Raw genomic sequence first — 26,494 nt, 5'->3', positions numbered from 1 at the left:
CACCTGAACTCGCCGGGACTCACCTGGACTCGCCGGGACTCATCTGGACTCGCCGGGACTCACCTGGACTCGCCGGGACTCACCTGGACTCGCCGGGACTCATCTGGACTCGCCGGGACTCACCTGGACTCACCTGGACTCACATGGACTCGCCTGGACTCGCCGGGACTCACCTGGACTCACATGGACTCACCGGGACTCACCGGGACTCGCCGGGACTCGCCGGGACTCGCCGGGACAAGCCAGGACTCACCTGGACTCACCTGGACTCGCCTGGACTCGCCGGGACTCACCTGGACTCACATGGACTCACCTGGACTCACCTGGACTCGCCGGGACTCGCCGGGACTCATCTGGACTCGCCGGGACTCACCTGGACTCGCCGGGACTCACCTGGACTCGCCGGGACTCATCTGGACTCGCCGGGACTCACCTGGACTCACCTGGACTCACATGGACTCGCCTGGACTCGCCGGGACTCACCTGGACTCACATGGACTCACCGGGACTCACCGGGACTCGCCGGGACTCGCCGGGACTCGCCGGGACAAGCCAGGACTCACCTGGACTCACCTGGACTCGCCTGGACTCGCCGGGACTCACCTGGACTCACATGGACTCACCTGGACTCACCTGGACTCGCCGGGACTCGCCGGGACTCACCTGAACTCGCCGGGACTCACCTGGACTCGCCGGGACTCATCTGGACTCGCCGGGACTCACCTGGACTCACCTGGACTCACATGGACTCGCCTGGACTCGCCGGGACTCACCTGGACTCACATGGACTCACATGGACTCACCGGGACTCACCTGGACTCACCGGGACTCGCCGGGACTCGCCTGGACTCACCTGGACTCACCTGGACTCGCCGGGACTCGCCTGGACTAACCTGGACTCGCCGGGACTCGCCTGGACTCACCTGAACTCGCCGGGACTCACCTGGACTCACATGGACTCACCTGGACTCACCTGGACTCGCCGGGACTCGCCGGGACTCACCTGAACTCGCCGGGACTCACCTGGACTCGCCGGGACTCATCTGGACTCGCCGGGACTCACCTGGACTCACCTGGACTCACATGGACTCGCCTGGACTCGCCGGGACTCACCTGGACTCGCCGGGACTCGCCGGGACTCACCTGAACTCGCCTGGACTCACCTGGACTCGCCGGGACTCACCTGGACTCGCCTGGACTCACATGAACTCACCGGGACTCGCCGGGACTCGCCTGGACTCACCTGGACTCGCCGGGACTCGCCTGGACTCACCTGAACTCGCCGGGACTCACCTGGACTCGCCGGGACTCATCTGGACTCGCCTGGACTCTCCGGGACTCTCCGGGACTCACCTGGACTCGCCGGGACTCGCCGGGACTCACCTGAACTCGCCGGGACTCACCTGGACTCGCCGGGACTCATCTGGACTCGCCGGGACTCACCTGGACTCACCTGGACTCGCCTGGACTCGCCGGGACTTACCGGGACTCACCTGAACTCGCCGGGACTCACCTGGACTCGCCGGGACTCATCTGGACTCGCCGGGACTCACCTGGACTCACCTGGACTCACATGGACTCGCCGGGACTCACCTGGACTCACCTGGACTCACCTGGACTCGCCGGGACTCACCTGAACTCGCCGGGACTCACCTGAACTCGCCGGGACTCACCTGGACTCGCCGGGACTCATCTGGACTCGCCGGGACTCACCTGGACTCACCTGGACTCACCTGGACTCGCCGGGACTCGCCGGGACTCACCTGAACTCGCCGGGACTCACCTGGACTCGCCGGGACTCATCTGGACTCGCCGGGACTCACCTGGACTCACCTGGACTCACATGGACTCGCCTGGACTCGCCGGGACTCACCTGGACTCACATGGACTCACATGGACTCACCGGGACTCACCTGGACTCACCTGGACTCGCCTGGACTCGCCGGGACAAGCCAGGACTCACCTGGACTCGCCGGGACTCGCCTGGACTCGCCTGAAAACGCACGAGCTTATAAGCCCCAGCGCGGTCTCGGCGGAACATCACTCGCTTCGCTAGTGCCCATGAGGCTTCCAGAGGTCGCTGTTTCCTCCGCTCCGACGCCATGACGGTCCTGGAGGACTCCACTCACTCCTTCTCACGCGTCAAGTTGGCTACTTCTTCTCCTCGCCCAGCTACCCGGCGTGGTCAGGGCTTAACACACCATAACCTAGGGAACACCAACAACTAGTTTCAAGTCTGTAGGATATACACATGAAAATTGGGAACATTTTGATTTTAAAGTCCCACTGATTGCACAGTCTCGGTGCATCAAGACAACGCATCAGCAAAACTGGGACGCCAATCTTCAACTTCATCTTGTGGGACGGCAGGATGTGACGACCGCACCAAAGCATAGCGCTTCACAAATTCAAGGCAGCCATCTGTTTGGCGAAGTTCCAAACGAACCTTTTACTAGCACCTTTGGTGCACACAAATCTTCTGTGGCTATCCACAGTTTAAAAGAACACTCTTAAACATTATTTACGATTGAATTTTATCTTTTCGGGAGCAGTTTATATTGAGGTGACAATGTCTAATAAATCTATGAACGCTGTCAGCACGCATGAAAAAGTGTCCCGTTACGCACATTGTTCCGTTACGGTAATGTTTCCGTTACGCACATTGTTCCGTTACGCTGTGTCCCGTTACGCTCATTGTTCCGTTACGCTGTGTTCCGTTATGCTCATTGTTCCGTTACGCTGTGTCCCGTTACGCTCATTGTTCGGTTACGCTGTGTTCCGTTACGCTGTCGGCGAGTGCAGTAATAATAGGTTATGTTACAATTGACTAAAAAATTATGTTGATTCATATAATTAATGATAGATATTTGATTACAGTTTATTTATATGAAAACTTGTTCATAATTATATTTAAACTTTATAGCTTAACGCCAGTTTTTAAAATTAATTACAAGTCATCTACACGTGAACTGTTTCGTTGACTGTTTATAAAGTGAAGTGAAAAATTAATGTGGTTTTCATTGCTTATTACAACAACAATTTCGGCAGTAATGGTTAATTATTCTTGCATTTTAAAAATCTGATTACTGTTATAATTTCAAGTATTTATTCTTTTATTATTAAAATAAAAATGATTTAATTTTATTCATAAAAGTATGCAATCATTTTATCAATGTTTTGTTATGACGTTGTCCCGTTAAACTATCGTCCGTAAACCGACTTTACAGACAAACAATTTTTATTTTGAAAATTAAGTGTTTTGTGACGAAAGATAATCTATGGTTCAACGTCGTTTCGAAAAGTTAAACGCGAGAGAATCTTGTTTATCGCGATGGGCTCCGAACCGCTTTGGTTCGGGTTCGAACCCTGACCCTCGGCCTGCAAGCGACCACGCACCCCGAGGGTCGCCGGTCTTGTACTCGCGTGTGTACACACGCCGGGTCAGTCAGTTGATGGTCGTTCACTGCTTGCATGCACACTTCCCTCACGCCAGTTTAGTCTCAAACTTCAAAGGAAAAGAAGCGTCAACACCCAGACCTGTACCCTCACTCATTATAGCTGCAGAGCCACAACAACAATTAATTAAGGTAACAGGTTTAGACGCACTTGAATAAACATACAATTCTTGTGCTGTAAATGAAACGGCAATTTTTTTAAATGCAAATAGCTGATGGTAAATTTCGCTATTTTCCATGGTCTATTGAGTTTTATAGCTTTATTTAGTGTTATGAATTCAGCAGCGTAGACAGGAATGATGTTTGTAATTGCTGCAATTAGCTTATACTGAGGTAGCAGGTTTTTTTAAGGAAAAGAAGGAAAGCTTAAGTGGAAATATATTTTTAGCTATCAATTTATCGCATTCTCAAAAAAATTTTTCTGTGGAAAGTAAGTCAGGTTTAATGATAATTTGAAAGCTTATATCTGCATTTTAACTGAAATAATCAGCAAATTGTTTACATCTAAAAAAACACATTTGAACCTATAATATAGCTCAATTTTCAGCTGAACAAAATAATATTTTGTCTACTATAGATTTTGAAAATAATGTATGGAGTTTAAATATGGATCACCGTGAAATGACAAACTCACTGTTTGTGTGTCTATAACCTACCTGCTATTAATTTATATTATAAAACTGAATTTACATTTTTTTCACTCTCTTAGGGTTGGAATTTTATGTTTATATTTAATCTATGTCACTCTCCGGTCCATAAACTATCTATATGCAAAAAAAATCATGTCGATCCGTTGCTCCGTTGCTGCGTGAAAGAAGTACAAACAGACAAACACATTTCTGCATTTATAATATCAGTAGGGATCAAGCATATGTCCAATATATATATATATACTCGTATGCGCATGTCTGTGATTGTGTGAGAATGCTTGATAGGTAGAGACCGGAAAAATTCGCGGATTCCTTTCGAGCCAGGTTGGAATCCAAACTCGTTCAGCTTAATGCTGCGTCAGTGTTTGGACCGCAATTTACCTGAAGGACTCTGAGCCAATGGCAAACACTCAACAAAAGAAGTATCGAATCATAAGAATCGCAGTAAACAGGTGTCCCGAGTCGGTAGCCAATGACCAGGTGATAGTTGCCCGAGTACATAGAGAATCGTGGAGTCTATCCTAGTAGTCATTGAAACCGCGAATTTTTCCAGTCCCTAATGATAGGTGTGTGGTAATGTCGGCCCTCGCATGACCTTGCACTCCACACAGTGTTAGGCCCTGACTGCTAGAGCGCGCCTTCTGACGCCCACAGGGTGTTCCTGAATCAACCAGCACTCGCCGTCTTGGCCCACATGCTTTATAGCACTGCACCTCCAAGCACTACATTCACAAAAGGAGGTCTGCAGTATTCCCAAAACTTGCAAAAAAATTTTTAAAGAGCCACTTAATACACTTTTTGTTCGATTTGGGTGTTCATTGTGTATCTGAGAATCGAAGAAAAAAAATTTCAAAAAGTATTTGTTTTTATAATCATTCATATGTAAGTAAATTTAAAATTCCTTGTAATAAAAAAATATTTTGAACGTCGACGTTAAGAATTTACAAAGTTTTGACATAGAGACGAATATATTTCCTAAATAACTTACTACTTAATTTTGTTTACAAGAAATTTCAGCTATATATTCTAAAACAAAAAATAATAATATAAAAAGTGTGCATGGAGTTCACGCACGAAAGAAGTGAATATGTTGCTTGTTAGGAATAGATATGTATAATTTTTTACATTTTTAATTACACTATTTACAGAAAAAAAATATGATACTTATAAAAGTTAATAACACAAATCAGTAACTCTCTTCCACAAGAATAAATAAAACGTAGATACTTTAAACAAAATAAAATTAATGTGGTAAACTTCAATCGTTAGCCGTTATGAAAACTGAGTAGATAAACACCAGCAGCGTTACGATAATTCCGTAGCATCACCCCTGCGTCATTTCTCCCTCTCCCCTGCCGTCTCTCCTACTGGCCGTTACAACTAGCATATAGAATGCCACACTACGCACCTATCCCCTCTCTTGCCGTCTTCCCATTCGACCGCACTATCCTCCACCAGTTCTCCACCGCTTACCTAACTATTCCCCTCATGCGATCAAAAATGTCTTCCCCCTCAGCAAAGAAGTTCCACTTAAAAAAAAAAAAATTCATCGTTACATCTTTCATAAACACATCGATTGATTTTACGTCACGCATTAAAAAAAAGTATTTTTGAACATATATTATTTTATACAAAGTTTTTTTAGTGCTCTTTTTTCTAGTTGTAGGTGCCAGTAAATATCAAAAAGAAATCTCGTTTGCTAACGGGGTCGCACGCACACAAAGGTACGTTTACTAACTCCTTAATTCCCGCCGACTGATTCAGACGAAGCTTGGCTTTAATCACGGCCTCGCCGCATGAATCACGGTCGCAGCGCCCCTGGTGTCAGCCGCCGCAACGAAGCGGGTGCGTGCTTACGCAAGCAGCGAGGTGCGAGCGGCCTGCCCCTGCCGGAACCGGGCAGGCCGCCCGCGGTGATGTTCCGCCACGCGGGTTGCGTTCCCACCGTTTCAAGGGGACGGCGTGACGATGCGAGATCGACCCAGCCTCGCATCCCGTTGTCTTAAATAGCGCTTCACTCTGAAGCCGTTTCACCAAGATTAATGTTTCATATAAGCTCATTTTGAAGCTTCCAATATAACTGGTACCCAATCCTTCATCCATAGTGTTATGAAGATTTCTCTGGAAGATTATTTTTCACACAATATCTCACTCGCAACTTAGCAACATTCATTAGCTTTCAAATATATATATTTTTACTAGGGTTATAAGCATTGCAAGTAATTCACTTGTATATGGACGATTTTATGTGCGGTTATTTTAATAAAAGTTAATTATATTATTGCGTTATTATATTAAAAATATTTTATCGAAAAACATTTTATTACGAGCTTCACATATAACTGGTTACATTATTTCAAAGAATTTTCCTCATTTAATCGTACCCGATCAATAAACTTAACCTCCATGAAAACATTCCATTCAAAATATTGATAAAGCTAGCTTGCATTTGACTGAGGATAATTTCTTCCTGACGAAATGGCTTGAGAATGCATCAAAGAATAAGTGGTGCATACTGTGTAGCTAGGTGCATACTATTTAGGGACTATCAGGTCTTTTACCTAGTTATTTAAATAAAAGTTGTGTTGGTATAAAATGTTTTACAACATAAATGTTAATGCTGCTAAGTATAGACAAATATAATCTTTATTAATTACATGTTGATAATAATTTATACCATGTTAAGTATAAACAAATCTATATTTCTACCGTAATACCTATTACGTAATATATAATACGTATAATGTATAAGTGTGATTTGCAGAATTTTTTTTCTGAAATATACTTTATTTTTTCTTGATATAAACTTAAATGCCAATTACGAACTCACAAAATCTGTAACTACATAATAATTATAGTTTATAAAGTGAATGCTACCTGAAACTAATAAAACTATATATTTTAAAATATGTTTTTTTTTTAATTAATGTGGGTTCGCAGTACAAGCATAATGTATATTTACTAAAAAATAATTTTCAAGAGTTACACCTATTTAATTTTGTAGTTTAACAATTTTAGTTTAATCTACAGCGTCTTGTGTCAGATTTTTTTTAATCACAACCTTTTATGAAACAATTTTTAAAATCCATTTTTTTTTCTCATTTAATCATTTATATAGATTATAGTCCATCTAAATCCGGTTTGTGTTAAGGCATAATATTTCACACTTAGAGTAGCTTTAAATTGTATAATTATTTCAATTAAAAAATGGCAAGTTTTTAATTATTATTTTTGAAAATCTTTGCAAGCTCCAAACTCAATTGTGCGTTATAATGAAATATAAAACATAACTGCTAAAAATTATTAATATATTAATCAGTAAAACCTATTAAGTAAAAACTACAGGTTTGCCTAGATTGTTACATTTTATTTGAAGTTCCATGAAAGTACCTAATTCCTACTAAGCGACCTTAAACTGCCTCATCCGTAAATATGTGTTAGTTTAATTACATATTCTGTTTTTATAAAAAGTCTGAAAATATTTACTGTATTTTATTTGGTCGTCACATATCTGATAAAGATCAAAAGCCTTTGTTTATCTCATTCTAAATCACCGAAACTTTTGGTTTAAGAGTGTAAAATGTTTCATAATTCTCAGATAAACTTAATCTAGGAAAAAGTAACAAAAATAAACCAAAAGTGGCTTGGATAGGAAAAAAATAATCAGGTTAAAAAGGAAATATTTCATTTATTTTCAACAGAAACTGTACAGTGACATTGGTGCTTTCATTTCTTCTCTGGTGCTGAAAGTGTAGTTTCCAGGTGGTGAGGGTAGCGCGAAAGAGTTTCGAAGAGCTGTGAGTGTGGTATCTGGGAGGAAGAAGCCTTTCAAAGCGATGGTTGGTTACCCACGGTAGCCAGAGTACCCGTAGCCCAGACCGGAGTAGCCCAGGCCATGTCCGTAGCCCAGGCCTGAGTAGCCCAGGCCGGAGTAGCCCAGGCTGGAGTAGCCCAGACCAGCGTAGCCGGCGGCGGGGACGCCGGAGTACCCCAGGCCTGAGTAGCCCAGGCCAGAGTAGCCCAGACCGGAGTATCCCAGACCAGAGTAGCCCAGGCCTGAGTAGCCCAGGCCAGAGTAGCCCAGGCCGGAGTATCCCAGGGAAGTACCAGTCGCGTACCTCTTGTCCTTCTGGGACTCCTCGGCCGAGGCCAGAGCCACCAGCACGGCGAGGACAACACAAGCCTGCAACAACTCAAACTGATTAATGTTGAGCAATAATTTAACCTCACAAGTCATATTTCCTCACTTTCACTTCATTTTTGTGCGACTGGGGAATTGTTATTTAGTAGAGACCTGAAAAATTCGCGAATTCATTTCGTGTTATGCTAAAATTCCAATAAGTATACCTCAGTGCTGCTTCTGCCATTGGTTCACTGTTAGTCTGGAGGACTGAGGGTCAATTAGAGACCCTCACTCATAGAAGTGTCTAATCACAGGCCCACACAGTCGAGACGACTCACAAGTCAGCAGCCAATGTACTTGTGGCATTTGCCCGAGTGTGTGGTGGATAATGGAGTCTATCCTGAAGGTCCTTGAACCCGCGAATTTTTTTCCGTTCTCTAGTTATTGGTAAAGAAAAGTGTTGGATACACTGTGTCCTAACGAAAATAAGTTCGTCTTTCGTTTATTCATGATCTGAACAAGTTACAAGGGCGCTAATTATGATTTGTTTCACGTTTCTCGCCATAGGTATAAATAGTGATGATATTTCAGGTGCGACAGAAAAGAGAAATTGTGGTGGGTTCATTTAGAAGCAATAATAATCATTGTCTTGCTGAGCTCTTCGAGAAATGCGAAAATATTTTTTTATAAAACAATGGTGAGTTGACTGAGAAGTTAGTGGACCTATACGATTCTAGCGGCATGTACGTTAACAATAATGGCCACTGGTGTTATAGGCAGAGCTTTCAGCTATGGACCTGAATTTGCATGTTTTCCGGTTATCGGGAGTTTCACATGCCTGTTAATAGTTTTCGCTTTAGTCTTTTCCTAGCAAACAAAGTCCAAAAAAAACAGATGTATTTCAAACAATGAGCCAGGGACGTCAAAATGTCTCGGCCAGACCCGAGCCAACTGTGCTAGGATCTTTCTGAAGTCTTCAGGGTTGCCAACTTACCAGAACCTTCATGTTGTCGGAGATGGAGTGTGTGGGAGTGACTCTGGGCTTCGGGTACTGCAGGCTAGCCAGTGGTGAAGTATAAGCACTCACGCCGGGGCTTATATACTAGGCTTAACAAGCAAGACCACCCCTTCCCCGATCACACATGCAAGTGAACCGACTTAGAATGTAGACCGCCGTCGACAAGGTTAACGGGCCTGGTATTCTCTTTCCTTATTCGTTATTTTTAAAAGTTCTTCACGGTTGAGTGTCTCCGGCGGCCTGGTTGCTGACACGTCGCTGCTCGTTGTGCTTGAGGTCAGGGTTGGCGTCTCGGAGCAGCTCCCTGCGTGGTGCCTGTGGTTCAGAGAGGCGTGTATCCTCTGCAACCCGCGCCCAGGAAGCGCTGGCTAGACCAGTATGCTTCTGCCGATTCACAAAACCAAAACGCAGCGCTTCCTTAAGGAGAAAGCAACTACACAATTTTCCCAGCACGCAAATGTTTCATCAGACATTAACATCACAAGTTATTATCGAAAAAAAATTGGTTGTCTGTAAAGTCGGTTTACGGACGATAGTTTAACGTGACAACTTCATAAAAAAACATTGATGAAATGATTGCATACTTTTATGAATAAAATTGAATCATTTTTTATTGAATTATCACTATATTGTATGGATACAAAGGAGTGAAATGAAATCTACAATTTAATTGATAAATTTAATTTTATTTGCACTCATTAATTAAAAATTGTTTATTACTTAAACGAACAGATTATTTTAACTATAACTTTTATACATGTTTGCTATTTAACTTCTTCCAATCTGTGTTATTCTGTTAAGGATAGGACGATGATAGGAAAAGTAGGAAACGAATGGGAGTGTTTCTAGTTTAATGTTCCTCGAAAATGTCAAATCGATGGTTATTCCAATCGAGTGGAAGAGTGATAGGTGCAGCGCAAGCGTACAATGAGCCTAACGGGACACCGCGTAACGGGACACTTTTTCGTGTATGCAGCCGGCGTTCATCGATTTATTAGACGTTGTCACGTCAAAAAGGTTAATATTATCACGTCTTTCTAATAATAAGTATTAAAAATTGGTCCCGTTACCATTACTGCTACATATTGTGGTGGGACGTGTTGTGTTTTATTTGCTACTGCCACGTCATTAATATATTATAAAGTGAAAACCATTCTTAGACGTGATTAAATAAAATTTTCATTTAAATAATTTTTTGTTTGAAAATAATATTTGGACAAATCATGTTAATTTGTATCTGTCAAGCAAAGTTTCTTTGAAAATACATTTGTAGAGACCCTTTTAAATATTTATGAAATTTTTTAAACCAGTCATAGTATATCATGATAAGTATTTAATAAATTAATTAATAATATTTTCTGTTTCTCTACTACCGCAGCGCAGGTGACCCAGGCGCCAAGACAGTTTATAACACAATGGCCGCAGAATTTTTTTTTTTTTGAGAAATATTACAAATTGAAAAGTCTGAAAATCAAACAAAAACTTAGCAGATAATAGGATACAATAAAATAAACAAGGTTATGAGATATGATGGTTTATTTGTCACAAGAAACTGTACATAACCAGTGGTGTCTAGTGTGTTTCTAGCATCTCAATGCCTAAACATTATTCAGTTGAAGTCGAAATGAATTACATGGTGCATCCCTGGTGAACAAAGTATCACAGTCTGAGCAACGGCCGGTAGCGGTTTTAGTAGGTGGAGTGCCCGTAGGGGTACCCAGACACTGCGCCAGAGTACCCGTGCGAGGGGTAGCCTGCGCCGGAGTAGCCGTACGAGGGGTAGCCTGCGCCGGAGTAGCCGTACGAGGGGTAGGCCGCAGCGGAGTAGCCAGAGCTGGGGTAGCCGACCCCGGAGTAGCCCAGAGCGGAGTAGCCGAGTCCTGAGTTGCCCAGGCCTGAGTAGCCCGAGTAGCCAAGCCCTGAGGTGCCCAGGCCTGAGTAGCCCGAGTAGCCAAGCCCTGAGTAGCCGCTGGCGGGAATGCCGGCGTAGCCATACGCGTTCCTCTTGTTCTTGCTGGGCTCCTCGGCTGAAGCGAACGCCACCAGCACAGCGAGGACAAAGCAAGCCTGCGACAGCACAGACAAGGCAACATGTAACACTCAGTCACTTCAGTTTCTGTGAAGCACATTCCAGCAGCATCCGTCATTCCTAAGTCATAGCTGAGCAAGCAGGTCGACATACATACGTTGATAACGATTCTTAGCGTTTGAAAATCGTCACTAATGAAAAGACTGACCGACATGTTGCTCTTTTTTGTCACATCTGTAATAATGTGAGCCATCTGACTTCATTTAAATTTACTTTAAAGTGCAATTAATTGTTTTTAATATTAAAATCCAAAAAAAATTACCAATTAGTAAATAACACCGTTCTGCATTGCGTTATGTTTTGGAACTAGAATTATTTACATCGCACCATTCTCGGCTTCTTATTTTACTTCTTCACCAATATTTCCTTCAACTTAGTTTTACCTAGTGCATGAAAGTTCTGCCGAGTTAATGTGTTTTGAACATTACTCAGTTAGTTAAAAAAAATTATTAATGATTGCTTACCTGATTTTTAACCATTAGTATACAACGCGTAGCGTAATTTGGTGACCAAACTTACATCGAAACGTAATTTGCTATGCATTTTAAGTAAAACGTACTAAACAATTGTCCTAACGAAACTAATTGTGTGAAAATGCAAGTATCTACCGTTTAAGGTGAATTAGAGTGTTAAATTTATAAGCCAGCATGGACAAAACTATTTATTTGGTTGAACAAAGTAATATACTTTCAAAAACGTCAAAGCAGAATTGCTAAAATTGTATATTTCAAGTGAGTTGGATTAATTTTTTGTTATCAAATGTGTTCAGTTAACATACATAGTGTTATATAATTCAACGTCAAGCCGATTACAGTTGATAGACCAAAATTTAAAAAAAAATAGTATTTAGTTATAGGCATTTTGCAAAAGTTATAAAATTCACTCTGATGGATACTGTGAAAACAAATTTGTTTTATAGAATAATTTATAACCCTTATATTAAAAAAAATCAGAATAAAATTAAATATATAATGCTTTTGAAGGGAAAACATTTTTTGAAAGACATATATGGTAAGAAATTTAAATCGTGTAACTTTTGCCATTTATAATTTTAAAAATTAAATTTTATTCAGCTAACTTGACGAGTTATATAAAAATATGGCTTATTTATGCAAATAACTTGCAAATTTATAATAGTAAAAACATTTACAGTAATAATAGACAAAGCTACCCACTAAAACATTTTGCCGCATAAGACTTGCAAATATATTATTTCCAAATGCATGGTATATTATATTTTATAGAATTATCGATAGTAGGGTTATTCATGATTACGTAACAGAAATATGTTTTCACGCTATCTAATAAATTGGCGCAGAAAGGGGATTTTAGAACTTTTCAAAAACTCCAAATTTTTAATAATTATGACCCTCTTTTTTTAATTTTTTTATTTTTATCCAGAATATTATTTAATAAGGTGTCAACTCTAAGTTGAATTTTTATCAATATCAAGTTGGTTGTTTGTGATATTTAATTTTAGGGACTCAATGAAATAAATGTTTTTGTTAAAATCGACCATCTATTATGTAAATTAAAAATATAATTTTTTTACAGTTTTTTTGTGTTCAAACACGGACGCTATTAATTTAATTTAACTATCAATGTGGATAAACTATAGACCTAGTGTTCGCTTTTTGTTTAATAGCTACTGTTGTAATATGGTATTAATATTTCTATTAAAAATATATTTTTGTGGTAAGTTCACATACCATCCCTGAAGAATTGTTTGCATGGATTTTGTTTTAGGGTGGTATAGTCGTTATCTGAATAGCAATGCGACATTGCTTTCGATTTTAATGTTGTAATATAGATTTTCATGTAGATTATATCAAGTATGTTTTCATTTGATTAATGTTTTTGATGATTTTACATGTTATCACGAATTTTACATGCCCTGATTTCAAAATATGTACATATAATGTAGTAAATGCTTGTATATAAAACATTCGTATCAAATCAGTTGAGTAGTTTCTAACTAAAATATAAACTGTCAAAAGGTGTGATTTTCAGTGTCAGAAGATTTTAAGAAACCTTTAGTTTTGTTTTCTCCGACCAATGTCTTTTTGCCAAAAGCTTCTCAGGGTAGAAACAATGACACAGTACACGCGTTTGAAAAGTATTTAGAACAACAACAGCGTCGCAGTGCACGCCATTCAGAAATTAAGCTCCTGCACCAAAAATGGTGCAAATCACTCTTTAAATAATTATTATTGAGACGTGAATAGAGATAATATTACTTGTTTAAACTAAGAATATTTTTATTAAGTTAATTATAAATGTGTGTGCTTCACGTTGTCTTATTATTTAAACTTTTTAAAAATATATTTACAACTATACGAACTAAAAACTTTTCACAACACATAATATTAAAAAACTTACAACGTTATTGAACTGTTAAAATGTTATTACCTTTTCATCCCAAGATTAAGATAAGAAGATGTCATTGAAGTATTTATAGTTTATTTTCCTAATTTAACAACGTGTAGTGATATTATTATTTTGGTGAGAATCGCAAGTCAGTACACTTATATTTGACAAAATTATTGATCGCTCAAATGTAAAGTAGGTCTAAGAATAGGGTATCTCCTCTGTTCTACGTTTTGTATCTTTTTATAAAACTGCGTAATTATTGTATATTTGATTACCGGACTTGTAAATTTCGGCAGAGACGTTGCACGAGCGAAAGTGATCGGCGAGAATGGACGCAGTCTTGCACTCACCTGGAACTTCATGGTGTCAGCGAAGAGTGTTCTCGGAGTCCTGCTGTGGTCTCTGGATGCTCAAGAGAGGGAGTAGTAAGTATTCTCACGAGCGCCCAGGCTTATATACGCGCCTGGCCGCATTGGTCCGAACTGCAAACGATCCCCCTCCCCCATCCATTTTATTCCTGGTCCACGCAAATGTGTATAAAGAAAAGGAAAAAAAAATACCAGTTTCGACGTCGACCACAGAACACTCTGACCCCGAGGTCAGCTTCGCAGCTCCATCCTCCGTCTCTCTATTAGCATTTTCACATCCTGTAGGCGAGAGAGAGGAGGCGCTGATGTCCATTTTAATGAGTATTCTGGTCCCGTATAAAAGACAGGGAGGTGTGTGTGTGGTAGGACTGGGCCCGCGATGGTCCGTGAAGAAGAAGATGCGCGGGAAGATGGTGTAGGGAGGGGGGAGAATCTTGTGCTGAAGGTCATGGAACAGATTCCCTCTTCGCTCGGACATGAACCGGAATAACGACGACTCCGTGAGCTCCGGAAACCCCTTCTGTCCGTGAGAAATGTGTTAGCGTCTGATCTCCCTCCCTGAATTTTCCCAGGAACCAATCACTGACAGCTCCCGGGGGCAGCGCGGCTCATTTCAGTTGGCATTCGTGACGTCAGGCCGCTCACACGCTGTTACGGAACTATCGTCCGCTCACACGCTGTTACGGAACTATCGTCCGCTCACACGCTGTTACGGAACTATCGTCCGCTCACACGCTGTTACGGAACTATCGTCCGCTCACACGCTGTTACGGAACTATCGTCCGCTCACACGCTGTTACGGAACTATCGTCCGCTCACACGCTGTTACGGAACTAAGGTCCGCTCAGACGCTGTTACGGAACTATCGTCCGCTCACACGCTGTTACGGAACTATCGTCCGCTCACACGCTGTTACGGAACTATCGTCCGCTCACACGCTGTTACGGAACTATCGTCCGCTCACACGCTGTTACGGAACTATCGTCCGCTCACACGCTGTTACGGAACTATCGTCCGCTCACACGCTGTTACGGAACTATCGTCCGCTCACACGCTGTTACGGAACTATCGTCCGCTCACACGCTGTTACGGAACTATCGTCCGCTCACACGCTGTTACGGAACTATCGTCCGCTCACACGCTGTTACGGAACTATCGTCCGCTCACACGCTGTTACGGAACTATCGTCCGCTCACACGCTGTTACGGAACTATCGTCCGCTCACACTCTGTTACGGAACTATCGTCCGCTCACACGCTGTTACGGAACTATCGTCCGCTCACACGCTGTTACGGAACTATCGTCCGCTCACACGCTGTTACGGAACTATCGTCCGCTCACACGCTGTTACGGAACTATCGTCCGCTCACACGCTGTTACGGAACTATCGTCCGCTCACACGCTGTTACGGAACTATCGTCCGCTCACACGCTGTTACGGAACTATCGTCCGCTCACACGCTGTTACGGAACTATCGTCCGCTCACACGCTGTTACGGAACTATCGTCCGCTCACACGCTGTTACGGAACTATCGTCCGCTCACACGCTGTTACGGAACTATCGTCCGCTCACACGCTGTTACGGAACTATCGTCCGCTCACACGCTGTTACGGAACTATCGTCCGCTCACACGCTGTTACGGAACTATCGTCCGCTCACACGCTGTTACGGAACTATCGTCCGCTCACACGCTGTTACGGAACTATCGTCCGCTCACACGCTGTTACGGAACTATCGTCCGCTCACACGCTGTTACGGAACTATCGTCCGCTCACACGCTGTTACGGAACTATCGTCCGCTCACACGCTGTTACGGAACTATCGTCCGCTCACACGCTGTTACGGAACTATCGTCCGCTCACACGCTGTTACGGAACTATCGTCCGCTCACACGCTGTTACGGAACTATCGTCCGCTCACACGCTGTTACGGAACTATCGTCCGCTCACACGCTGTTACGGAACTATCGTCCGCTCACACGCTGTTACGGAACTATCGTCCGCTCACACGCTGTTACGGAACTATCGTCCGCTCACACGCTGTTACGGAACTATCGTCCGCTCACACGCTGTTACGGAACTATCGTCCGCTCACACGCTGTTACGGAACTATCGTCCGCTCACACGCTGTTACGGAACTATCGTCCGCTCACACGCTGTTACGGAACTATCGTCCGCTCACACGCTGTTACGGAACTATCGTCCGCTCACACGCTGTTACGGAACTATCGTCCGCTCACACGCTGTTACGGAACTATCGTCCGCTCACACGCTGTTACGGAACTATCGTCCGCTCACACGCTGTTACGGAACTATCGTCCGCTCACACGCTGTTACGGAACTATCGTCCGCTCACACGCTGTTACGGAACTATCGTCCGCTCACACGCTGTTACGGAACTATCGTCCGCTCACACGCTGTTACGGAACTATCGTCCGCTCACACGCTGTTACGGAACTATCGTCCGCTCACACGCTGTTACGGAACTATCGTCCGCTCACACGCTGTTACGGAACTATCGTCCGCTCACACGCTGTTACGGAACTATCGTCCGCTCACACGCTGTTACGGAACTATCGTCCGCTCACACGCTGTTACGGAACTATCGTCCGCTCACACGCTGTTACGGAACTATCGTCCGCTCACACGCTGTTACGGAACTATCGTCCGCTCACACGCTGTTACGGAACTATCGTCCGCTCACACGCTGTTACGGAACTATCGTCCGCTCACACGCTGTTACGGAACTATCGTCCGCTCACACGCTGTTACGGAACTATCGTCTGCGCATCGCATCGAAAGTTTTATGCAGTCGTACACACGCCGCGTCAATTTTATTTAAAGTTATTCTTCTTCAGTCGCGTTTAGGAAAAAAAAAAGTTGATGAGAGTGTGTTTGCACGATACGTGCGAATCCTGCAGTGAAATTTTTACAGAATGAAAAAAAAAATCTACACACAAATAAAAATTATATAATATGTGCTTTTAAAACACATACTTTAGTGATTGATTTTGAATTCTGGTTCATATAATTAAATACATTGAATAATTAATAGGATACAAATTTTAATCATATAACGACTGGTTGTATTATTTTGCAGTGCTGCCCAGGTGTCCTTGCTCACATTGTGGTAGCAGAGAAACTTATGTCCCTTGTTGTTGTTGATTGTTTGTTACCCTGGTGCAATAAACCAATTTTAGCACGACTCATCTCGCTTCATGTTTGTAACCCGCTGCAATGCTTCCTAACAAGGCAGTCCCTAGGCAAGACGGGACGGACGCACCAAGGGACAGCGCGTTACAAATTCAAGACAACGTCACCTATTGACGAAGTCCTGAACTTAATTATTAGTAGCGCCTTTAGTTCGCTAGCAGCTGCTGGCTACTCTAAGCGGATGAGTTTCGCTGAGAAGGATAAGAGATTGCCAGATCTTACTATATGGCCGTGTGGCGGACATAGATAAATGACAAACTCGCTTTTTGTGTGCCTATGACCAACTTCCTGTGAATTTCTATTGTAAAACTAAATTCACCCCTTTTTTCACTCCCTTAGGGATGTAATTCCATGTTTAAATTTAATCTATGTCACTCTCCGGCCTGTAAACTATCTATATGCAAAATCATGTTGATCCGTTGCTTAGCTGCTGTGTGAAAGGACGAACAGAAGAACACACCTTCACGTGTATGATATCAGTGGGGATGTGACGTGTGGGGTGTGCGCCCGATATCAGGGCCTCATTCGCTGGGCAACTATCCCTGAAGTCCGCACTCAGTAGCCGCTGAGTAGCCGCTCAGTAGCCGCTGAGCGCGGGCCTGTAGCGCGAACAGTGGGTCGCGGGGAGAATGCTGCAGGATTCGCTCGCAGAAAACCCAGCTTTAATCAGCAAAGTCCAACACTTTCCCTCTATCATCTAGTCATGATTTTGCATTTTTTGCGTGAACAGACAATACACAAATACACTAAATTTTTAAGAGATCATTATTCAGATATTTTACCAAAACCCCCATGCTAAGGTTTAAAAGTGGTGTCAGTAATGTATGATTATTTACTAATGAATGAGTGGGATTTTAATTATTTTTTTTTTTACTTTTTAGGTTTCATATTTTTTCATTATTGTTAGCATTAGGTATTGTGTATAAACCAGTCCGTAAAATTGTTTTCTTTAATTTAGTTTTTTTAGTTTTGAAAACATCAAATTATATTATCACCTTATATTTTACATACGTGTTTCTCTTTTATTTTTACTGGCTATCAATATTAATTTCAGTTCTTCATTTTTTACTATAGTCCTTTAAAAGTGTGGCCATTATCTCGGTAATTGATTTAGTTACGTTTATCGTAGTTCCATAAATATAATTTACTTATTTGTGAAATTTTTGTATCTTGAAGTTGTAGACAAAGTGGCACGCATTAACTTCGCCTTATAAAATAAGTCGATAAAATATCACCATTGGCGGCTACGGCCTAACACAGTTTGGGGGAAGGTCAGTATAGGCAATGCTGCAAGCGCAGTACGTGAATGCACGGCGGGTTGCGTGCCAGCAGGCTGTGTCTCCCGTCGAAGAATAGCCCCGTTGCGTTCATCGAAGGAGCGCGTAGCTCGATCAGTCAGACATGTAAGGAATATGAAGCGTCTTGTGTGTTTGAATACACATATTACACAGCACTCAGTCATACGGCTTGTGGAAACACGGGAAACATTTATTTCAAAGCGACGGCGCAACATTTGACTTGCTTCCAACTAATGCAGATAAATCGTGCTTGTGCGATAATTTATAACCTAAATGTTTCTATGCCCTTTTGTGTGTACTTCATTCTTAAAACAGAAATACCTATACAGCTTTTGAACTTCCTTTGAGGATCACACCCGTTTAGGACACAGGTGTGCATCGAGTTCCAAGGATTGTTTCACTATCTCTCGATATCAGCAAGAGGCCACATTGTTGCGCTCCATTATCAACTTTATCTTAGCCACCATCCCTGAAACACTCTGCTTGCAGTTCTCTTGCTTGAGCGCGCGTCTGACCACCCGGTGATATGCAACTTGCTATACGTGCACGTATTTACAGCTGCATACTTGTTTTTTTTTCGCTCATTGAAGTTATACTTCTTTAGGCGCGTTATGAAAAAAAGGCGAGATTGAATTTTTTTCGATACATGCGCATCATCCAACTAAATATTTCCAGGATGAAAAAAAGCTTCATTCAAAAAAAAGGCTCTAGACAAATAAAAATTAAATGTGCTTATAAACCAACCATATTTATTATCACTCCAGTCGTTTTATTATTTTATTTATATTGAATATTTTCATGCAAATTTTAAGTTAGTTTTTTATCACGCCAAGTAATTATAAATTCTAACGTGCGTACATAAGTACACGCACTAATTTTTATTTCAATATTTAAATAATAAGTATGGAGACTTCTGGAAACCTTATTTTGCTAGAAGTTCTTATTTACCTCAGTTATAAGATCCTGTTTTTGCCATGCTTGTGGCATCTTGTATATTTTACAAAAATATACGTGTTTGTGTTTAAATTTAGCTTAAACGTGAATAATATTATTGATATATCTGTTTAAAATACTTTTTTATTATTTACAATTGATTTTTATTGCGGAATCTTAGCTACTGTATTTGGAACCGGTTTTTAGACAGTGCAAATTTATCCCAACCTTTAAAGTGTAATATATTTTTAATTCTAAATGTTGCTTATTGTTCTTTAGGCAGTAAATATAAAACACCTGGTGATTTGCAAATTCGATTGGGAGCTGTCACCGAGAGGTTATGTCGTCCGATAGGTCGCTCCATCTCGGGCAGCGGCGCCGCACGCTGCTCGCAAATATGGCGGTAGCGAATTAGCCTCGCGAAATAAACAACAGCGGCAGGAACCAAGGCTAACCACTGGCTGTAACTCGTGGGTGGGCGCGGGACAGAGGTGTCTGGTTCACTCGAGCCTGGCGGGGGGGGGGGGGGCGGGGGGGGGGGGCTCACAGAGGGCTCACCTCCAGTACAGACAAGTCACTCACGCGACAGACACTCTTCTAAATGTGGTCAATTTTCGTGGAAATTGTGGAGCTTAAAGGTGCGTTACGGAAATATATGATTTTTTGACGTGACAACGTCCAACAAATCGATGAACGCCGGCTGCAGGCACGAAAAAGTGTCCCGTTACACACATTGTCCCGTTACGCTCATTGTACGCTTGCGCCGCATCTATCTCTCTTTCACTCGATTGGAACAACCATCGATTTGACTTTTTCGGGGCACATTAAACTTGAAACACTCCCATTCGTTTCCTACTTTTCCTATCATCGTCCTATCCTTAACAGAATAACACAGATTGGAAGAAGTTAAATAGCAAACATGTATAAAATTTATAGTTAAAATAATCTGTTCGTTAAAGTAATAAACATATTTGAATTAATGCGTGCAAATTTAAGTAAATTTATCAATTAAATTATAGATTTCATTTCACTCCTTCTTTGTATTCACACAAAATAGTGATAATTCAATAAATCTTATTCCATTTTATTCATAAAAGTATGCAATCATTTCATCAATGTTTTGTTATGACGTCACGTTAAACTATCGTCCACAAACCGACTTTACAGACAACCAATTTTTTAAATGTAAAATGGAGGGTAAATTTCGTTTGTATAAGCGTCTCAAGGTTCAGTCTCACGCTCAGAATTAGCTGATTAATTTTCTTCTCATCAATAATGACTAATGAGTCTTCCTGGAAACATATTCCGTTGGCTCCGTTTCATCACATATTGTATCACAAATTTTCTCGAAGAATATATATTAAACGTTATTTTAGAGTTGTTAATGGTCGCACAAATGACCATTTTTACAACTCTGAAAAGTATTTGTAAAATAACGGTTCAGAAAATTTAATACCAAACATATAAATAAGAGTGCTGTAGTTATAAACTTACTTGAAAATAACCTCAAACCTTTGTAGTGACAAGGAATACCGATATATAATATGTAGAGACCTGTAAAATTCGCGATTTCAAATCCCTAAAGGATAGTCTCTATGATCCTCTACGCACTCGTCCAAATTACATCTGCTGATTGGTTACCTACTAGTAACACCTGTTGACTGGAATGATCGTGATTAACTTATTCTTCTGTTAAAGATTTTTTAATGGCCCAGAGTCCTTCAGATAAACTGTGGCCCAATCACTGAAGCAAAATAATGTCAAAAGTATTTGGACTCTATCCTATCGCGAAATAATCCGCGAATTTTACAAGTCTCTAATAATATAAAACACATAAAAAATATTTCAAAATTGTTTGCGTTAAATATAAAATGTGACCCGCTATAAAACAGGAAACACACAGCTGAAGTGAAACCGACAGACACGATAACCACAAGCGAGCCATAAACACAGGCAGAGCAGTGCTGCGCTCTGGCGGCGTATGTGAACATTCTGAGTCACCCGGTAACCTGAGCGGCTCTATTGGTGCCGGATTAAGGAATGCAACGAACTATAGAATGTCTACGACTCAGCTGGTTTCTTCAGTGGTTGAATCATGTCGGTTCCATTTCATGTGCAGAGGCTGCTACTGCTTCAAACAAACATCACTCACGTGATTGGCCAGGAACATTGTCACTCTTTATTTTACAAAACTCAAGCTCAAATTTATTATTGTTTCACTTGAGGAAAAAAAAGTAGTCTTTAATTTTATGCTAACACGTATTAAAACGTTATAAACTCACTTATAGTCTGTCTGTTCCCTACTAATTTTCCGATAGATTTTAAACTAATTTCTTGATGAGGTAGACACATAAAACTTTAATAATAGATCATAACTTGATCAAAATGCACTATTAACTAGCTTTCTTATTATTTTATTTTTTGGTTCGTCCGTTACAAATGAGTTTCGTAATGTCTAGCAAAAGCCCCCAATTAATGCCATTAGGCTACGAGCAGAACTGCAGAGTGTTGCAGGATGCATAACGTAGAACTCGCAGGCGGTACTCTTACCACGCATACAGGGCTAGGAGAAATTTCCGCCACACAGTCATATAGTAAGTTCTGGTAACTTCCTATACTTCTCCTTAGCGAGCCCATTAGCTTAGAAAAGCTTATGATGCTTGTAAAAGTTTAGTTTAACTTTGTCATTATATAGATTTTCATTTAATTTTATAGGCACTGTCGTTTTTAGTGCATATGTTTTGAATCTGTATGGAGTTATAAATATCTGCGGGGTGAATATAATTAATTTTATACTTTTTAGTTCGTAAAAAGGTTTTTAAATATGATTTTTTATTTAATTATTTTATACGTGTAAATTATATTTCCAACCCACCTAAGATAAATCAAATTTATTAACTTTTAGTTCAATATTTCTTATTTCGAAGTCATGTTCTCAAGATTTTTACAAAACTGATTAACTTGCGTAGTAGCAAGCATTTAATTAAAATACAAAAAAAAAAAAGTGGTCTGAGAATTTTTATGAAAGTAGAAATTAATGTTCACAGAAATTTTTATTCACTATAACCCTATCAATGACATTGAAGCTCAGTGATAAATTTTTTTTTTTGCTTTTGGTAGAGAAGAGAAAAAACCTTGTCACCCCAAAACAAGCTTAGACGTAAGCAATAAAGGTCTTAAGTAAAAACAGTGATTTTATTTTTCTTTAATGTAGGTCTTATACCAGGAAATCATTTCCTTTAAACTATCCCTGAAAATAAGTCTTCAGTGCTCCACATGACAGACCACCGCAGTAGCGAATCATTTGTTGGCGCACTTACGTAGAAAAACCCTCTTTTAATTTTTACATTCTTCATTGCGCCTCTACGTAATTCGTTAAAAAATGGGTTTTCATCTTTTACTTTACTACAATATCATCACATAAGAAGGTTGTGTCTGGAATAAACGAAATATTATTAATACAATGAATAAAATTGTATTTGATAATATATGCTAAACTTAAATTTGTTAAAGAAACAGTATTAATAAATATTTTTTTGTTTCCTTGTAAGATTTCAATTACTTGGTTATTCCTTATTTTCATGGCATTGACTTTTTTTCATTAGGTAATAAAAATATTACCTTTTTTTCAGTTTAGCTATATTGCTAAGTAAATACACAAATTATGATAAAAAGACTAAATTAAAGGTACATATGTGAGTTAGAGGCTTAGGTGCAGAAAAAATAATAATTCATGTTGGATGGGAAATGGATTTATTTATCACAGTGCAGTAAATTTAGAATGTTTCCTCGGTACATTGCAAGGCCTGGATCCCGTGGTCTCGAGCAGGCCGGTGAGGGGGTGAGGGGGGAGGTCGTCAGAGCGGCGAGGCGTGGCTCAGTAGGTGGAGTAGCCGTAGGGGTAGCCGTAGCCCAGGCCGGAGTAGCCGTAGCCGGGGTAGGCAGCGGCGGAGTAGCCCAGACCAGCGTAGCCGGCGGCGGGGACGCCGGCGTAGCCCAGGCCGGAGTAGCCGTAGCCGGTGTAGCCGACTGCGGGGATGGCGCCGTAGCCCAGACCGGACACGTACCTCTTGTCCTTCTGGGCCTCCTCGGCCGAGGCCAGAGCCACCAGCACGGCGAGGACAACACAAGCCTGCAACAACACACCGTCACAAATTAATTAGTTAATTTGAAACTGAACAGCAATTTTACGAGTCATTCAAGGTAGCCACGATCGTAATCTCTCTAGTTGGCAGCTTGACTATCAACTTCTTAACTCCAGGTTTTATGTCACCTATGTGGATTTTATATTGTATCTGACGTTTCGGCAGGCCTCGTTAGCCATCTTCAGGGTAGATGTGCATTTGAAGGTGGCTTAAACCAGCCTCGTAGGAACATCGGACAAAAATATGGCCTCCTAACAGACTCCAATTTAACAAGTGAACTTTATTAGATTTTCTGACCAGTAAGATATTTTTATTGGCACTACTCAGTGCATTTGAATTCAAATACAATAATGGTGACACAAAATAAATTTTTATAGGCCAGTTTACGGTCGTTCGCCGAAATCAAAGCCCGTTATACTGGTATACACAAAATTATATTTATAATGCTAGTATGATTTTTGCTGTTAACTCTTAAGTACCTAACAGCAAAATTTATTTAAGATAACCATCACCAGGACAAGTAATTTGTGGATTCATAGTGAGTATTTGCAGTATTAAAAAATTCAAACCTACTTTCCAGAAACGCTTCGTAAAAATTTAAATGTTTTGTCAAATTTGTGCACCCCATTCGTGAAAACTCGTCAGCATTTCCGTTAGTGCTCTATGTGGGGAACGCTTGCATTATTAGCGAGGGAGTACGACAGGCCATCAAAAAAAAAGAAGAGAATATTAGTTTCTAACATCCAACGGCTATCGGCTACGCGCCCAATTACATCGGTTAACAGAATAATATTTTTTTTTTAGGCGATCAGAAAATAAATTTCTCCTTTCATTTGTACAGCTAGTTTTTCTTGACAGCAAAATATTTTTTTCTATGATTCAATCTAAGTTTCTGTGACTACGCTGTAATTTTGTATTCAGAAAATAGTATACTACATACATTTATAATTTTTTATTTTAATGAAAACAACTGTATCACTACAAAATAATGTTCGTGGTAGAGTTGGTTTTAGATTCTTGTCCTGGCATTTATGCTTTGTGTTGTTAAAGTTATTTTGTAAAAAACCGTTCCGTGAAACTATCTTTTCAGAACTCACTGCGCACATTCATGAACATTATAAAAAAAATAGTCAAGTCCAATTATTGAATATTCGATTATCTTTTCAGTGGTTTTAAAAACATATAATCGTGAATGTAACGTACTCAGAGTTATAACACATGCAGAAATAAGCACAGCCACGTGTTGTGCAGAGTTGCAACATGTCTCCACAGGAAGCGCGGCCGGAGCGCACTCGGCGAGGAAGAGCAGGCACTCACCAGGACCTTCATGGCGGCGAGAGGGAGATGTCTGGCGCTCGGAGGACTCGGAGGACTCGGAGAGCGAGTGGTGCCTGGTCGCCCGCCACGGGGGCTTATATACTCGCTCCAGATGACGCCCACTCCTCCCCCGGGCAGGGCGTCGGCCGCGGCCGAGTCGCGAGTCCCAAGGTCGAGGTCGGCCGGGTCCGTCCGGCCCAAGGCCCGCGGCTGTCCTCCGTGTCCGGGGGTCTGCGCCCCGCTGCACCGGGCCCCCTTCACTCGGCCGGAGCGCCCGGCGGCGCCCGAGCTCCAAGTCTGCGGGACACGCACTTGATAAAACCAGGAATTTTGTTTTTTAAAAGTCCCGCTCATTTGCCCAGAATCTCTGTGTATCGAGGCTACGCATCAACTTCAGTTTGAAGTGAGACCGGTCACCCCTGGTAGAGACGTGACGGACACCCGCCAAACGACAGCGCTTTACGACCTCAAGACAACGGCATCTATTGACGAAGTTACTGTTATCACAGCCTCTAGTTCGCTAGCAGCAGGCGAGCCTCACCAAGCGGACATGTTTCGCCAAGATAAAAGATAGGAGGTCCCCAGACCTTTACTATATGACCGTGCGGTGGACATACAGAAATATCACAAAAACTCACTGTTTGTGTGTGCCTATGACCTACCTCCAATGATTTCTTTTATAAAACTGAATCTACCCTCTTTTCCACAACCTTTGGGATGGAAATTCATAATTATATGCCATATATGCCATTCTCTGGCCCATAAACTATCGGTATGCAAAAAAAAATTTCGATCCTTTGTCTCCGTTGCTGCGTGAATGAAGGAAAAACAGCCAAACACACTTATGAATTGATAATATTAATAGGTATAAATTTAAAAAATATTGGCACTTTCTAAATATGTAAGGAAAAGGAAAATAAATAAGAAAATAAATATAATATGAAGTTTGAATGCCGATTTCCAAGCAATCATACACAAAGCATTGAAAATACTACTACTTAAAAAAATTAAATCAAAGTAATTCACATTAAATATACGTGTATTTATAATATATAATCTATGGAAATTTTTTGTTTATACTACTATAAATTAAATACTATATATTTATCATGTGACTGTACTATTAATTTATTAATATGGATTTTATGAGCATTAATAAAAGGATCGAACAATTTACTGCAATCATTAATACACAACGTATAATCAATTTATAAATTATTTCATTGTTTCGATGACTGTATGCTAGACCTTTCAGAGACGTATGCTCTTTTATCTCTTTAGATCCATAATTTATAAAAAAAATTATGATAAGGTATGCATCTAGGGCATAGCTTGTAGCTTTAAGAGAGTATTACATTTGTGTAACATTACATGATAGTTAAACGGTGCATCTTTTGAATGAAATCTTTCGAAGGTTATTTTAAAAACTTAAATTTGTATTTTTTCTAAGTGCTTGGATTTGGTTTCCGTGATAGTTTTCCAAACTACAAAAAGGTATTCTAATTTTCATCTTGG

At 41.3% G+C, this 26,494-nt stretch overlaps 3 protein-coding genes across 3 annotated transcripts; all 3 read right to left on the bottom strand.

The window, feature by feature from the left end:
- Nucleotides 1–7,773: 7,773 nt before the first annotated feature.
- LOC134534492 (cuticle protein 6.4-like) lies at nt 7,774–9,291 on the bottom strand. Its single transcript, XM_063372970.1, has 2 exons — nt 9,223–9,291; nt 7,774–8,288 (listed from the first exon to the last, which is right to left on the bottom strand). Exons 1-2 carry the CDS (start codon nt 9,232–9,234, stop codon nt 7,950–7,952), a joined length of 351 nt encoding a protein of 116 aa, XP_063229040.1. The 5' UTR covers nt 9,235–9,291; the 3' UTR covers nt 7,774–7,949.
- A 1,476-nt stretch (nt 9,292–10,767) lies between these two features.
- Nucleotides 10,768–14,149, bottom strand: LOC134534491 (prisilkin-39-like). Its single transcript, XM_063372969.1, has 2 exons — nt 14,056–14,149; nt 10,768–11,313 (listed from the first exon to the last, which is right to left on the bottom strand). The coding sequence occupies exons 1-2, from the start codon at nt 14,065–14,067 to the stop codon at nt 10,936–10,938; spliced, it is 390 nt and encodes a 129-aa protein (XP_063229039.1). The 5' UTR covers nt 14,068–14,149; the 3' UTR covers nt 10,768–10,935.
- Nucleotides 14,150–23,253: 9,104 nt separating this feature from the next.
- Nucleotides 23,254–25,045, bottom strand: LOC134534490 (cuticle protein 6.4-like). Its single transcript, XM_063372968.1, has 2 exons — nt 24,980–25,045; nt 23,254–23,649 (listed from the first exon to the last, which is right to left on the bottom strand). The coding sequence occupies exons 1-2, from the start codon at nt 24,989–24,991 to the stop codon at nt 23,395–23,397; spliced, it is 267 nt and encodes an 88-aa protein (XP_063229038.1). The 5' UTR covers nt 24,992–25,045; the 3' UTR covers nt 23,254–23,394.
- Between the last annotated feature and the right edge of the window lie 1,449 nt (nt 25,046–26,494).

The sequence above is a fragment of the Bacillus rossius genome, chromosome 7 (assembly GCF_032445375.1).
Source record: "Bacillus rossius redtenbacheri isolate Brsri chromosome 7, Brsri_v3, whole genome shotgun sequence".
In the NCBI taxonomy this organism is placed as follows: domain Eukaryota; kingdom Metazoa; phylum Arthropoda; class Insecta; order Phasmatodea; family Bacillidae; genus Bacillus; species Bacillus rossius.
Note: the sequence above shows the minus strand (reverse complement) of the source record. Positions and strands in the feature narration are given on the sequence as shown.